This window comes from Ceratotherium simum, chromosome 12 (genome assembly GCF_057802395.1).
Source record: "Ceratotherium simum simum isolate JZ-2026a chromosome 12, ASM5780239v1, whole genome shotgun sequence".
In the NCBI taxonomy this organism is placed as follows: Eukaryota; Metazoa; Chordata; class Mammalia; order Perissodactyla; family Rhinocerotidae; genus Ceratotherium; species Ceratotherium simum.
Window position 1 is genome coordinate 70,908,836 of NC_141911.1, and position 16,742 is coordinate 70,925,577.

General features: G+C 41.4%; 1 protein-coding gene and 1 long non-coding RNA gene across 3 annotated transcripts in view; one reads left to right on the forward strand and one right to left on the reverse strand.

The window, feature by feature from the left end:
- PAPSS1 (3'-phosphoadenosine 5'-phosphosulfate synthase 1) overlaps positions 1 to 4,719 on the forward strand; it is an 86,270-nt gene extending 81,551 nt beyond the window's left edge. For both annotated transcript variants that reach the window (XM_087437759.1, XM_087437760.1), the window contains one exon: positions 3,986 to 4,719. In XM_087437759.1, the coding sequence (XP_087293885.1) occupies positions 3,986 to 4,124 (139 nt within the window). In that variant the 3' untranslated portion in view covers positions 4,125 to 4,719. The remainder of the gene's footprint in view (positions 1 to 3,985) is intronic.
- Positions 4,720 to 8,125: 3,406 nt separating this feature from the next.
- Positions 8,126 to 16,742, reverse strand: part of LOC147915882 (uncharacterized) — a 79,193-nt gene continuing 70,576 nt past the window's right edge. Inside the window, exon 4 of the long non-coding RNA XR_015553754.1 lies at positions 8,126 to 8,214. This is a non-coding gene — a long non-coding RNA (uncharacterized LOC147915882). The remainder of the gene's footprint in view (positions 8,215 to 16,742) is intronic.

Here is a 16,742-nt window from a genome sequence, read left to right on the forward strand (position 1 = left end):
CCTTCATTATCTGCTGAAACTCTTCTATTAAAGAAGATTAAATTCCTTTTTTTTTTGGGAGGAAGGTCAGCCCTGAGCTAACATCCATGCTAATCCTCCTCTTTTTGCTGAGGAAGACCGGCTCTGCACTAACATCTATTGCCAATCCTCCTCCTTTTTTTTTCCCCCAAAGCCCCAGTAGATAGTTGTGTGTCATAGTTGCACATCCTTCTAGTTGCTGTATGTGGGATGCGACCTCAGCATGGACGGAGAAGCGGTGCGTCGGTGCGCGCCCGGGATCCCAACCCGGGCCGCCAGTAGCAGAGCGTGAGCGCTTAACCGCTAAGCCACGGGGCTGGCCCCAGATTAAATTCTGATTTGTAAATCCAGTGGGTTTTTTTCCCCCTCATGGTCGTCTTCCTTAGCCCCCTTGTGGCCTTAACATTTTGAAATTTCTCTTCTTCCGTGACCTGCATGTAATCCTCTTGGTTTTCTTCCTCCTCCTCGGACAAATGCTTTCCCTTTTGCTGAGTCTTCTTTTCTTTGGAGAGCTTATCTGTCTTCTCAAACTCAGTTTTCGTTTTAGTGTTGATAAATTTACCAATTATGTTTCTAACCCCAGCCTTTCCTGAATTTTTTGGAAATCTCTCCTCTCATAGTCTTGCTTCTTTTCTAGGCCCATTTCACATACAATAGGTTTCTTTTTCTCCTCTTAAGTTGTCATTTATGTAAGAGAAAGATGATAGCATACCTCACACATCTACTGTGGTGTATTATAGTAGATCTGACTTTTCTTACACATGGAACAGATGGGAGAAGAGAGAGATACCCTTAGGTTTAAACTATTTGAATTGGTCTTGCTTTTACGCAATATCTGTTAACCTTTCCTTGATCATCTTTGAAAATTTGCGTAGACACTTCAAAGCTGTCTCAGCTAGGAAGATGAGACCTGTTGACGTATTGAGTGGGGGTGTGTGTGTCCTCCTGTCTTTGTGGCAGTGCAGGGAGGGGATGGGAGGAGCAGCAGACTGGTGAGGGGAGGGTGTGCACACCTGAACTAACGTGCCTGTCTGCCTGCTTAACACGGTGATTGATTAAATGAGTCACGCTATTTTATATTCAGATCCTGTATGTATAGCATCTCAGAATAAAACTTAGACGTGTTTCCCCGGGAGGTGGAGCATTTGTTACAGTCTGGGTGCTTCCCTGGGGAGTTGGAAAGACCAGAATTGGGGCCAGCAGCAACTCTAAGAGGTAGAGCTAAATCCGGCGCCCAGAGTCAAGCTGATCTTAGGAACTAGCAGTAGTGGTGAAGCGTAGGGGCAGGCCAGGTGTGAGACGTGTGGAGAGTCTGGTGGGGAGACGACGAAGTCCAAAGTTCGTAAGCCCTGTGAGTCGTCAGGTCATGGAGCACAGAGCCGGCGAAAAGCAGAAAAGCAGGAGAGACCAGCAGCTGGTGCATAGTCTGGGTCATGAGGAAATCACGATACTTCTGTCTTCGTCAGGAGCCCGGTTCTGTCGAGTGGACAACCGAGAGCTCATAAATAGCTAGATGAGCCAGGTTAGGAGGAGGTGGGTCCCCTGACTAGCGTAGAGGTGAGCAAGGTCAGAGAGAAGGCAGATCTGAAGGTGATTTTTGAGGAGGCCATGAAGGGCGTGGAGAGATGTCCGGTGTGAATAATCCACATTTAGATCAAAGGGAATGTACAAGTAGCTGAAATCAACCGCCGCACTCAGAAACCCGGTATCTCCTTTTTTTGCCAGAGGATGAAGAGTAGTGACTTGTTTAAGACTATGAAATGGTTCTGTATTGAGCCAATACTTTGTTCTTTCATATTGTACCAAGTATTTATTGAGTTCCTAATTAGAAAGCTAATCCAGCACCCGATCACTGGTCAGTAAGTATTTGTTGACTGTGTTCTGGGTGCCTCCACTGTTCGGATCTGCTCTTGACTGCTCGTGTCTGCCGTATGGTGTGAATTATCACCGTTGTGAGCGCTGTGGGGCCAGAAGGGGAACCTGTGCTACAGCAGCAGGCAGTTATCTGCTCTCATCAGGGAAGATGCCCCAAATGACTGAGGGTTCAGGTGGATTAAAGGTTATGTTATTTAAAATTATTTAAAGTCACTTTGGGGCCGGCCCTGTGGCTTGGTGGTTAAGTGCGCGCGCTGCGATGCTGGTGGCCCGGGTTCGGATCCCGGGTGCGCATCGAGGCACCACTTCTCCGTTCATCCTGAGGCCGAGTCCCGCATACAGCAACTAGAAGGATGTGCAGCTATGACATACAACTATCCACTGGGGCTTTGGGGGGAAAACATAAAATAAATAAAATCTTTAAAGTCACTTTGGATAAAGATTTTTTAAATAAGATTTTACTCATTATAAAAATTGTTTTTGATAGTAATTTGATATTTTTTGATTTTGATAATTGATAAAAATCATCATTATAGAAAAGTATAGAAAACATGAACAAAGTTAAAAGCACCTGTGATACCACTTCATAGAAATAACCACTATCAACATTTGGGTGTGTTTCTTTATGACCTTCCCCCCACCCCCCCAATATTTTAAAAAAATTGCAATGGCATTGTATATAAAGTTTTGTGTCCTGATTATTTCACTTACTGTTGATTACGTCATGAACATTTTATCCCTTCCTTAACTATGCTTTAATGACTATGTAATTCTGCTCAGGACTCAACCATAACTTATTTAGACCTTCAACCTTTAGGTTATTTACAATATTTTACTATCATAAAACAATGTTCTGATTGCTATCTTGATGCATAACGTTTGTCTGCATCTCTGGTTATTTCCTTGACATAGATTCCTGAGAGTGAGCGTCAGTTAAAACACACCTGGTGTACCTGTGGAAGCAAGGGCCACTTGGAAGTTCATGGTTTCACTGGATCCCCAGGTTGACTCCACAGCGAGGTGGGGAGGGAACGGATGCTGGTAACGAGGAGCAGACAGGGCCTGTGGTCTGGTGACTTGAGTGATCCAGAACTCTCTCTGCGTCCTGTTCTGCTGTTTAGTTGGTTCTGTTGTTTGAGGGAAGAGGTTGAAATGATCAGTGGACAATATGTGTTGCAGCCGTAGGTGCTCTGTGCTTAATGGTCTGAGGGCGTCTGTGTGTTTTGTGTGTATGAAGGTGAGAGGAGCTAACATTACCTTTGTGGTATCTTATCAGTAGAATCACATTGATTATTGCTACTTACTTGCTGTTGCTATATTAAAAATTCCAGTTTTTCTCTTAATGTTCCAATATGCATTTAGCCTTTCAGATTGATACTTCCTAAAAAGTTTTCTATCTATGCTGCTAAATTAGATTTTATGTTTTTCTTTTAAAAAAAATTCCTGGTTCTAAATTAGTACTTGCAGGGGCTGGGGGTGAGAGAGGGAGGGAGGAGATGGGGTGGCTATAGAAGGGCGCTGAGGGAGCGTCGTGTCGGGGGTTTGGAACTGTTCTGATTCTTGGCTGTAGTGGGTACACAGACCCAGACGTGTGATAAAATTGAGTAAACTGAATGAACACACAGAGAGATGAGTGTGGGTAACTCTGGGGAAATCTGAATAAGGTTGGTGGGTTGTCTCCATGCTGTGTCCTGGCAGTGACAGGGTTGAATCAGTGTCAGTATCGTGCTGTGATATTGGACTATAGTTTTGCAGGATGTTACCATGGGGGTAACTGGGTGAAGCACACTTGGGATCTCGCTGTATTATTTCGTACAACTGCGTGTGAATCGACAATGATCTCAGTAAAAATTTCAATTAAAATATATGTATTTTTGGAGTTCTAAAAATGGGTGTTTTTTGATAGTGTGGTGTTTTCTGCTTAATGACAAATTTGAAATCAGGTTGTATTCACAAGTTCTTCGTTTTATCCAGACTTTTTTCCATTAAGCTTGTCTAACATGAACAGAAGGAGCACAAGTGCTCTTTAAAATTTCATTATAACTAAGTTTTAAAAAATGTGAAATAGTTTTCTTTTTTCTCTCTCTTTCAGCAATGAAGACTTTGAATTTATTTCAGGAACACGCATGCGCAAACTTGCCCGAGAAGGCCAGAAACCTCCTGAAGGTTTCATGGCCCCCAAGGCCTGGGCTGTGCTGATGGAATACTACAAATCCTTGGAGAAAGCCTAAGCAGCTCACGCAGTCCCTCCGCCTCTGACACCTCACTGAGTAACAAGAGGGGACCACGTAGTTACTGCCGCCATTTCTTTGTGGTCGTGTCTGTCTGGACACGCTTCCTAAAAACAGACCATTTTCCTTAACTAGCATCAGTTTTGGTCTGCCTTATGAGTTCTGTTTTGAACTAGTGTAACACACTGCTGGTTTTAATGTATCTTTTCCACTTATTATAGTTAGTATCCCTATAATACAATTTTAAAATCTTTTTATATTTATGCTTCTGTCTCACGATTTTCTCAAGCTGTTATATTAGTTGTAACCAATAGTATACACATTGAATCTCACTTCTCATCCCTTGAAAAAAGAAGGAAAATCCTCTAAACAATAAACTTGGCTAGACCTTGTTTTGGAAATTTTGCAAGGCATCTGTAGCAATTAGTTTTTTTTTCTACATTGAAAATATGAACTGCTCTCTTCTTTCCTTCCTTCCTTCCTTCCCATCAACTATTGATCTTTCAGCTGTTATAATCTAAAGTATTCTTATGATCTGTGTAAACCCTGAATGAACTTTCTTTGTTCAATAAAATTAAACTTTTTGGCTTCTTAAGTGATACTTTTTGTATTGTTTTGTTTATACATACTGTTTTTTTCTTGTGAAAAGTTGCTGATGGAGGAGGGAAAATACAGGCATCTTTCATTACTGAAATCTAATAATTAGTGGAATCTAACACTGTGTTTCATAGTGAATTTTTAGGTGAGAAAATAATGCATTCTCAGTCTGTCCAAGAACTCAACCAGTTTCCCCACATATCTCTGATATTCCTAAACCCCTAACATGATGGTACTAGTAATAGAGACATGATAGAGGGAGGTGGGGGTACCAGTTAGTCTGTTTTTTAGGGGGCAAAGGATGGGGGCTACATATCAAGTTTGCTTTTGTAGAATATCATCAAGTAGAATATTCAAGTGGGGATGCTTGTTTAGGAACTGGATATACAATTTTGGTTGAGATGCCAGCATGTTTGTTTCGCAGTCATACTTTCTATGATGAAATAATCTTGTATGATCTGGCCTTGAAAATTAAGCATTATAAAGAGATGGCAGATTATACATGAAGATGGTGTACTGTCATTAAGGCATGTGGGAATAAAATACCACTAGGAAAACAAATAGAAGGAAAAATGCAAAAAAGAAAAAAAGTAAAAATGGATCATTGAGGGAATCAGTGAGAAAGTTGATAAATAGAAAAAAATGGAGACTGTGAGTAGATATTCTCTAGTGGATAGATTTGTTCATGAGTGGATACTGAATAAAAGGACTCAGTGTGTGCTATAGAGGGTCTATGGATGGAGATGTTGTTGGAAGAAATTGGAGGTGATCATTGGTATAACTTCTTTGGTGCCACATTATCTAGATCTCTTTATTGAGGGAGAACTCCTTTATATGAGTCTGCAACCGTAGGTTCTCCCTCTCTAACCGCAAATAGCTAAGGTGTGGTAGCCCCTCAGCTCAACTAATTAAGAAACTCCCACCCGAAATGTTGAACATGTAGGAGGTGATGCAAAGATGTGGAGACAGTGAATCATGGTTTCATGGTGGCAGTGAGAGGCCAGATTCTGGGAGCTGTTAGTGTCTAGTGGGGTGGCACCCATGGGAATAGGGGCTCCTGTGCTGAAGCAGTATCCCATCTAGAATGTTCCAGTGGCATGGCCTCGGCTGAGTCCTCTGCCACCAACCTCCTTTCATTTCTTTTTCTAAGCCTCATTCTCTTGCATTTTCCATCAATTCTGTAAGATACCACAGGCTTCCCATAAATTCCTTTGCTGCCTAAATTATCTGGAGTTTGTATTGTTTGCTACCAAGAACCCTGATTGTAACAGGTGGCATGTAAAAAAATGTGTATTTCATATGAAAATCTTGATACTGCTAAATTCAGGATGATTTTTACTGTCTGCATATTTTAAAAGTTAAAAATATAGAAGAAAATGTTTTAATACTAGGCACTCAGAGAACTTAACCTTTTAAAACTACAAAAATATAAAATCAAGGATAATGGCATTAGGGTGAAATGTAGTCTAAAAAGTAACTTTGTGTTCTGTCATGGAATTGTTCTTTCTGAGTCTGGTCCCCGCTGTGTTCTCTGCTCTCCAGCTGACAGTGGGGGACACGATGAAAACATGATCCTAGGCCCCTGTGCTGTTGAGATTGGCCAACCTGTTTGTTCCAGAGAGAGGGGAAGAAAGCAAAGCACTCAATGATTTCCGCCCGTCCGCAGGTTGGTATGCGTGTCTCTAATCTACAAATCTGATATGTGCAGAAATTTTATTTTTCCTCTTCCCAGGTCCTAAAAATGGGCGCAAACCAGTCTTTAAAGCGTTCGACCTTTACAACAAACCTCTCCTGCCACGTGGCCCTGGACATCTTGGTGTCATTTTTATCTATCCATCAGCTGGAAAAGTGAATGGAAAAATAATTATTGTTTTAAAGGAAGGAGGAAAGGAAATAGAGTGCAATCATCTTGGCAAACATAATGTTTTAAATCTGTCAATTCTCTATTCCACTATGATAATCAAGACCACATATTTGAGTTTTATTTCCATCCAAGAGGGGAGCAATTACATCTATCTCTTGGAAGCCAGCATTCAGATACTTTATCAGGAAAAATTTGGAAGTCATGCTTCCCACATCTGTATATTTTTATTAGCACATATGTATGCAGGGGTGGGTTGGCTCACAAAGTAGGGAAGTATTTGCCCACTGGGCCTCATTTATGTGTGGGGTATATTTCTTATTGGGCCTACACGCCTTTTTGTATTTCTGCTAGATTCCATTTCCTACTCACACAGTCTTGTCCTGAATATAATTATATATAAGTTGTGCAGAAAACATCCTGCCCACCTACCCACTGTCTTCTGGACTGAGGTAAGAGCTGGCCTCCCTGAAGGCATGTCCTTGAGGACTGCGATTCAGCAAGAGGGTGTTAAGATTGAAACCTCTTTATCCTGACTTCCTGCTTCCCCAGATTCCTGAGGAAAAGGGCGCCAGAATTTAGGGCCTGGATTTGAGGAACTGAAATTGGAAACATGGGAATTTCATCATGAACCTTGGTCTCCCAGACCTGTGCCAGCACCGAGCATCTGTAATATCTGCCTCCGTAAAGAAAGGGAAAACGTCGCTGCTGAAATAAATTAGAGCACTGACGCCCTCTCTTGCTTTCCTTCCAACAGCTCCGGCTTTATCCCCTTTGAGAAGTGTTTGTTCTTCCCGAGAGCAAAACCGCTCCTATTGCCCAAGAAAACGTAGGCATCTGTTAAAGCAAACATCCTGGGGCCTTGCTGCACAGTCAGTTCCCCGAGAAAAACAGCTGAGTCTGAGTAATTCCAAGGAGAGACTTGGGTTATGTCTGACATGTGTCCGACTCACAGCCTGGCTGCCCGGAGCCGGCCCTAGATGACTTCCACCCTCAGCACTGGTGTGGCTGGTGCTATTTCCTGTGGTCCTGGGGCACATGTTTATGTTCCACATCAGTGCAGATAAGGGAATGTGACTTGTGATATGTTGTGGGCAAATTCCAATGGGCTACTCACTTGAAGCCATTAAAGAATTTTGAGTCAGAAGTTCCAAGTTCAGTTGTCTAGGAGATGTTTTGGCTTAAGCAGAGTCACAAGCTTAAGGGAGAGTATAGTTTTGTGGGTAAGAATTCAGGCTCTAAGGTCAAACTTGACCAATTCCTTGTTGGTTGTGTGACCTTGAGCTTTGTGAGGCCTCAGTTTCCTTATCTGTGGCGTGAAGGTTGTAGTCAGGAATTACGTGAGGTAATGTGTGTAAAGCACGGCTCCTTTATTATTATTATTGTTATTTTATTATTTAAAGATGTAGTCTTTTGGCCCAAAACACAGTGATACCAACCTTTGTGAGACCAGACCTTGTCATCCTTGCTTCGTAAAACCGTTCTCTGAGCAAAGTGCCTCAGTGCAGGCGCAGCTTAGTCCGAGTCTCAAGGCTTAGTCCGAGTCTCAAGGCCGTCCGAACACGACACCCCTGGGTCAGCCACACTTCTTTTCCCTCATTTTTCCTTTGTGTCCAGCTTCTCCTGTGTTTCCTAGATTAAGAAAACAAGTACATTTGTGCAGAGAGAAAAAGCGAAAAAGAAAATACCTTTGCCTAAAGCAAGTATAGACTAATCCAAACGCAGAAGAAAAAATCATTGAAAAAATGATAGCACTTTGGGGAAGCGGAATCAAGTGCAAGATGGGGAGCAGAAAGGCAGTTTCTTCTCAGCCTGAAGCTTAATGAGGAAGGTCTGCTTGAGTTAATGTGGTCATTAGTTATTTTAAAGCTGTGTTTTACAAGGGCTACACTTTTCCTATACAAACTGAGTTCAGCTTGTTGACACCTCTGATCAAAGCATAAAATCTTAAGTGTATTTAACTTTCAGAATTGAACTATAAGTGGTGCTTCCTGTGCTAGCTAATTATTGGAATCTTCTGTGGCTATAATGTATTAGGAATATGAGTACCAAATTATACAGTTTCCTAGAGTTTTCCACATGGAGAATTTTTTCCTGCTTATATGGTCGAAAGATCTCATAGCTAAGAGTAGAGGATAAGTAAAGAAAGGCATAAGACTTACATTTACCTTGAATAAGCATAATCAAAATCTTAATACTAGTTGACATTCGCCGAGTGCTCACGTTTACTGGCCAGAGACTGTGCTAAGTGCTTTCCATGTGTTACTTTGTTTAACGCTTGTGGAGATGGCTGACATGGTAACGGATATTATTAAGAAAGGAGAAGGAGAAAACTCCCCAGACAAGCCTCCTAAGTCAGTGCCCTGCTTCTTACACTGGCCACCTCCCAACCTGTGTCATCTGCCTCTTTCTTCCTCTCTCCCTGCCCCCTGTGGACCGGGGCTGGTTTCAGATTTCACGGTGAAATTCCAGAGTTTGTGAACCAACAATGTCCCCATAATGATAGCCACGCAACCTGTAAAATACTTAGGAACAAAAGTGAAATAAAAATGGAGTATAATATAATTTTGTTAGAGAAATTAAAATTAAAAGTTAACTTTGATAGAGAGGTTGGGTATAAGATAAATGTGCAAAAACCGAAATCACATAAATGTACAAAAGTCAAAATCTCTATTGATAATAATTGACTACAGATGAAAATGTCTGTTGGAGGAGGTCATCCAGAGGACGTGACTTCTGGTTGACCCGAGAGCTGACCCCTGCGCTAGGAGGCTCCTCCCCCCTCCCCTATCCTGGGAATGTACCTTCTGCCCACCTTCCCACAGCTGGAGCCATTTCAAGGATGCGGCCTTGAGAGAGCAACGTGTTGTGGAGACCATCTGGATGGTAAAGGTGACTGAGCCCGGTTAAGGCCTCAATATAAACTTTAAGCTTATGGTGGGCAGGGGTGGAGATCTAGTCTTACGGCCCCCAGACAAGCCTCCTAAGTCAGTGCCCTGCTTCTTACACTGGCCACCTCCCAACCTGTGTCTGTCTGCCTCTTTCTTCCTCTCTCCCTGCCCCCTGTGGACCGGGGCTGGTTTCAGATTTCACGGTGAAATTCCAGAGTTTGTGAACCAACAATGTCCCCATAGTGATAGCCACATAACCTGCAAAATACTTAGGAACAAAATTAAGAAGAAAAGAAACAGGATCTACTTGAATAAAACTGTAAAATTTTATGAAAAGGCATAAAGCAAGGTCTGAAAAAATGGCACAGTATAGCGTGGTCCTGGGTGAAAAGACTTAATATCATAAAAATGTTAATCTTCCTAAATTAATAAGTGAGCCAATTAAAACCTCAATGAATTTTCTGGGGGGGGATTCGATGAAATAATGTTTCATTTGGAATAATACATATAAGAATAGGCAAGAAAATTGTGAGAAAGACGTGAGGGGAGACGACCAAAGGCTCATGAGGAGAAACAAGCAGCTGTTTTAAGGCACCAGCTGTGGTGCTTTCTCCCGCAGCAGTGACTGCGTGTCCTGACTCAGGTGTGCTCACTCAGCTGTGGTGCTTTCTCCCACAGCAGTGACTAGTTCCTGCAGGGCCTACGGCGCGCGTGTCCTAACTCAGGTGTGCTCACCAGCTGATGATGGCTGGGAGGTTTGGGTCCTGGAGAAGGTAAAAAAAATAATTTAATTTCCTATGAGAATTTAATTGCTTATGAGAACATTCTCCTGGAGAAGGAGCTGGAAGATTTATGATGAGAAGGATAAATGATAGAATCACTTAGAATAGTAGTGGCAGAATATAAAAGAATTAGGATGCAGTGTATATTTAAACACAGTGTTGAGTCCTGAGCTATAAAATAGAATAAATAAGAAAACAACAGACAAGTGGAATTCCCTAGACCAGGAGTTGGCAGACTGTTTGTGGAAATAGAGCTGTGCTGGAGCCTAGCCGCTCCCTTTGTTTGAGTAGTGTCTGTGGCTGCCTGTGCTCCAACAGTGAGTAGTGGAGACAGAGGCCCTGTGGCCTAAAAAAGCAGAACATATTCACTATCGGGCCTTTTGCAGGAAACGTTTGCCGATCCCTAATCTGGATTGACAATTAGTTCTACAGCACGGAGTCCCTTCTAACAGGAGGGACAGGCTTGGGGAACGGAGCAGTACCATGATATGTTTTCTGTCTATCTCCCCTTCTGGTCCCTTCTCCACTCGGAGGGGAGTAGGAGAGTGGGGGAGAAGGCAAGGGGGAAGACACCCAGATCCTTCAGCAGATTTAACCCTATCAAGTCAAAGAAATCAGGATGGTTTCAGTTCAGGATATGTTCAGTTGCCCCTATTAAGGGGTAAGATTGGATGTGCATGAGAGTAAAATGTCCAAATAATTCAATAAGTGTCAGACATCCAGTCTGACTCAGTTTGGGGCTATGTTGACTGAACTGTTGACTGAGTAGACCAGAGTTCTGAGCATCACGTTAATCCAGCAACATTTCTTCTGGTAATGGGAACTAAAATTTGTGAATACAAATAATTATATTTTTAAAATAGGTACAATGCAGAGAATAAAAATAAATGTGAATTTTAATAAGCAATAGTTCCATGAGTAGTATTTTCACTTCTACACTTATCATGGCTGTCCAGACAATTACAGATTCACAAAGGTTGGTGCCCGGAATGTCGGGTTTATCAGCAGAGACACCAGTGTGTCATGCTGACACATCATTGTGCATGTGGGCAGAGCACATGAGCTAAGGTTCCTATGAGAACATTCACCTTTGCATTTCCTGACTTGCATGTTTTAATTTGTATCCGGTGCATTGTATTAACATTTTCCTTTGCATTTAGTTTCCTTTTAAAAAATGAGAACAAAAGAAAAAATTTTAATGTCCCTGTCTCTCAGGGCAATCACTATATCCCACATAGTAGCTGCTTTGGGGGTCTTAAGTTGTTGATATTTTTAAATCTTTGCAACAATACGGTGGGGATTTGGTTCCTTTTATTCATATCTCTAATGGATTAAAAGTATTGTGCTCTAAGTTTGCATAAAAACGAACAAAAGAGAACAAAGAACCTCAATAAAGAAAAGAAAATATAATACAGCTTAGAGACAAACGTGAAAACTCATTTTTGAGTGATTAAAATTACCTTAAATGGCAACTTTTAAGAGACAATCCTTTTGAACAAATCTGGAGCGATGACTTCTACTGTGAGAGAGAGGAGAGCTGATATGGGAAAAGCAAAGAGCTCTGTGTACACAGGAGTTTGCAGTATTAAGTTAAATGAGATTTTCTTTCTTTTTTTTTTTTGTGAGGAAGATCAGCCCTGAGCTAACATCTGCCAATCCTCCTCTTTTTGCTGAGGAAGACTGGCCCTGGGCTAGCATCCGTGCCCATCTTCCTCTACTTTATATGGGACGGCGCCACGGCATGGCTTGACAAGCGGTGCATCGGTGCGTGCCTGGGATCCAAACCTGCAAACCCCAGCCTGGGGAAGCGGAGCAAGCGCACTTAACTACTGTGCCACTGGACCAGCCCCAAATGAGATTTTTAAAAGTGTGAAAGTAGGGCCGGCCCGGTGATGTAGTGGTTAAGTTCACACACTCTGCTTTGGCGGCCCGGAGTTCGCAGATTCAGATCCTGGGCATGGACCTATGCACTGCCTATCAAGCCATGCTGTGGCGGGCATCTCACATATCACATAATCTTCCTCACCAAAAAAAAAAAAAAAAAAAAAAAAAAACGTGAAAGTACTTGTTCCAGAACTTTCCATATAGTAGGATTTCAAAATATGTTTGCTTCCTTCCCTTTCGAGGTAGTTGCAATGAGCTGTCTGGCCTTTTTTCCACCTTCTTTATAGACAGGATTGTGACGGTGGTCATGAAGCGCTTGGTCTGACCGAGACAGCCTTGTTCCCTGTGTTCCCAGCCTCCCTTGTAGCTATCATCGGCCATGGGACCAATTTGAGCCAAGGAGCCCCAAGAGGAATTTTGTTGGAGTGTGGGGTTTGCTTTCCTCATAAAAGAGAGAGGACCACTAGCCACACAAAATTTCCTTTTTTTTCTGTGTGGTAGGCGGACTTAATCATGCTTCCTTGGCAAGCTCTGTAACCAGATATGATGGACGATATTTAGCAATTTCTGTTTAGTTGTATTTGAAAAAAGTCTAAAGAAATGTATTTCAAATTGTGGCCTTGACCCATCTGTGTTCAAGTCACCTGGGTTGGTATCTGTGGGTTGAAGCCGGGAATATGCATTTTAAATACATGCGTTGTGTCATTCTTATGCACCCTAAAGTTGGATATCTGGTGGCATAAAAGCTGAGGTGGATGGTTCTTTTGAACTGATTTGTTTAAAAATTTATAGTATGTTTTGATTTGGATCTGCATTCCAATTAAAGACTTTAATAGGCTGTGGACTTGACCATCGTCTCTGGAAGCGGGGTTTATGGAGAAGTTACTGTTGAAAATCACAGAGTGAAGCCCTGGTCCTTTGGACGTTTTGAGAAGTATTTGGGAGTACCCGCCGTATTTTCAGCTACAGCTGGCGGTGGACAAGCACAGTCCTCTCCTGAACTGTCATTTCTCCTGTCCTAAAAGGGGAAAACGTATTTGCTTTTCCATAAACATTTCTCAGGGATTCCTGAAACACTAAGGGCTCATACAATCTCTTTAAGGAAGGGAACAAGACCACCACTAACAATAACAGTAGGAACATTTTTAAATGTTTTTTTCGGATGCTAGGTTACCTCTTCAGGTGTCTGCAGTTTGCTTGGCTCAAGACTCCATCCAGGAATTGACAAGACACTCTAGATAGCCCAGCTTCCTTAGTTGACTTATAATCAACTAAACGAGATTTTAACTTTAAAAAGGAAAAGTTAACAGGTATTACGAGGTATCTACAGACACCTCCAGATTCCCCCAAAGTTGGTCCTGCCTCACAAGACCCTCCAACACTGGGGAATAAGCCCACGTAGCCCACATGGTGTAACGCTTGCTGTTGCCCTCTCAGCTGAGGTGGCGGGGACCCGACTCAGGCATCTCTATCTTTGGGGCCATGGCGGTCTCCCATTCTCTCAGTATTTCTGCCTCTCTTTCCCCATGTCTCTCCTCCCACAGCGGAAAGGTTATAGGAAGGAACACTTCAGTCTCAGAAGGTCTCTGGGCAAGCTTTTCCATGTTCATATGTTTTTTCAAGTTTTCTTCACGATCTGAGGAATGCAAGGGAGCTCTGTCACACTTCATGGAGTCCAGGCATTCCCTTACCCCTAGGGACAGCTCACTGCCTCTCAGCTGTCAAGAATGACTTGTGGAAGATTCCCACCGTCCAATCCTGCAGTGAGCCACAGGACATGGCTACAGGAGGTCGGAAGTCAAAATTGATCGGACCAAGTAACTCTTTATGATAACCAGGCTTCTCCTTCTGGGAGCGTACTTAAAAATGAAATTGATTTAAAAGTGCCGGGGAAAATCTTGTTACAAAAAATACGAAAATATAACCAGTGAAAAAAATAAAAATGGGAAAATGTTCAGCTACACTAGATTTATTATTATTATTATTGAGGTCATAATGGTTTACACTATTGTGTAATTTCATGTGTACATTATTATTTATCAGTTTCTGTATAGACTGCATTGTGCTCACCATCAATAGTCTAATTTTTATCTGTCACCCTACATATATTCCCCTTTATCTCTTGCCCACCCGCCAGCCCCCTTCCCCTTTGGTAACCTCTAATCTGTTCTCTTTATCCATGTGTTTGTTTATCTTCCACATATGAGTGAAAGACAGTGTTTGTCTTTCTCTGTCTGACTTATTTTGCTTAACATAATACCCTCAAGGTCCATCCATGTTGTTGTAAATGGGACAATTTTGTCTTTTTAATGGCTAAGTAGTATTCCATTGTATATATTTACCACATCCTCTTTATCCATTCATCAGTTGAAGGACGCGCTTGGGTTGCTTCCACGGCTCGGCTATTGTGAATAATGCTACAGTGAACATAAGGGTGCATAGATCTCTTTGAATTGTTGATTTTATGTTCTTTGCATAAATACCCAGTAGTGAGATAGTTGGATCTTATGGTATTTCTCTCTCTAATTTTTTGAGGAGTCTCCATACTGTTTTCCATAGTGGCTGCACCAGTCTGCACTCCCACCAGCAGTGAATGAGAGTTCCCTTCTTTCCACATCCTCTCCAATATTTGCTGATTTTTGTCTTGTTAATTTTAGCTTTTCTGACAGACGTAAAGTAACATCTTATAGTTTTGATTTGCATTTCCCTAATAATTAGTGGTGTTGACCATCTCTTCATGTGCTTGTTGGCCATCTGTATATCTTTGGAAAAATGTCTCTTCATATCCTCTGCCCATTTTTTGATTGGGTTGTTTGTTTTTGTGTTGTTGAGTTCTGTGAGTTCTTTATATATTTTGGAAATTAACCCCTGTCGGATATATGATTTTCAAATATTTTCTCCCAGTTGGTGGGTTGTCTTTTTGTTTTGTTCCTGGTTTCCTTTGCCTTGCAGATGCTCTTTAGTCTGATGTAGTCCCATTTGTTTATTTTTTCTTTTATTTCCCTTGCCTGAGCAGACATGGTATTTGAAAAAATGCTGCTAAGGCTGATGTCAAAAGAGTGTATTGCCTATATTTTCTTCTAGGAGTTTTACGGTTTCAGGTCTTACATTCAAGTCTAATCCATTTTGAGTTAATTTTTGTGTATGGTGTAAGATAATGGTCTACTTTCATTCTTTTGCATATGGCTGTCCAGTTTTCCCAGCACCATTTATTGAAGAGACTTTCCTTTTTCCATTGTATGTTCTTGGCTCCTTTGTTGAAGATTAGCTGTCCATACATGTGTGGTTTTATTTCTGGGCCTTCAGTTCTGTTCCATTGATCTGTGTGTCTGTTTTAGCACCAGTACCATGCTGTTTTGATTACTATAGCTTTAGTATATTTTGAAGTCAGGGATTGTGATGCCTCCTCCAGCTTTGTTCTTTTTTCTCAGGATTCCTTTTGCTATTCGGGGTCTTTTGTTGTTCCATGTAAATTTTAGTATTTTTTGTTCTATTTCCATGAAGAATGTCATTGGGATTCTGATTGGGCTTGCATTAAATTTGTAGTTTGCTTTAGGTAATATGGACATTTTAACTATGTTTATTCTTCCAATCCATGAGCATGGAATATCTTTCCATTTTTTTGTGTCTTCCTCAATTTCTTTCAATGATGTCTTATAGTTTTCAGTGTATAGGTCTTTCACTTCTTTGGTTAAATTTATTCCTAGATATTTTATTCTTTTTGTTTTTATTGTAAATGGGATTGTATTCTTGACTTCTCTTTCTGCTAGTTCATTAGTAGTGTCTAGAAATGCAAGTGATTTTTGTAAGTTGATTTTCTACCCTGCAACTTTGCTGTAGTTGTTGATTATTTCTAATAGTTTTCTGATGTCTTATTTAGGGTTTTCTATGTATAGAATCGTGTCATCTTCAAACAGCAAGAGTTTCACTTCTTCCTTTCCAATTTGGATACCCTTTATTTCTTTTTCTTGCCTAAGGCTCCGGCCAAAACCTCCAGTGTTATGTTGAATAGGAGTGGTGAGAGTGGGCACCCTTATCTTGTTCCTGTTCTCAGAGGGATGACTTTCAGTTTTTCACCATTAAGCATGATGTTGGCTGTGGGTTTGTCATAGATGGCTTTATTATGTCAAGGTACTTTCCTTCTATACCCATTTTATTCAGAGTTTTTATCATAAATGGAGGTTGAATCTTGTCAGATGCTTTCTCTGCATCTATTGAGATGATCATGTGATTTTTATTCCTCATTTTGTTAATGTGGTGTATCACATTGATTGATTTGCAGATGTTGAACCATCCCTGCATCCCTGGTATAAATCCCACTTGCTCATGGTGTATGATCCTTTTAATGAATTGCTGTATTCGGTTTGCCAATATTTTGTTGAGGATTTTTGCATCTATGTTCATCGGTGATATTGGCCTGTAATTTTCCTTCTGTGTGCTGTCTTTGCCTGTTTTTGGTATCAGGGTAATTTTAGCCTTGTAGAATGAGTTAGGAAGTGTTCCATCTTCTTCAATTTTTTGGAATGGCTTGAGAAGATAGGTATTAAATCTTCTTTTAGGGTTTGGTAGAATTCTCCAGAGAACCAATTCATCCTGGACTTTT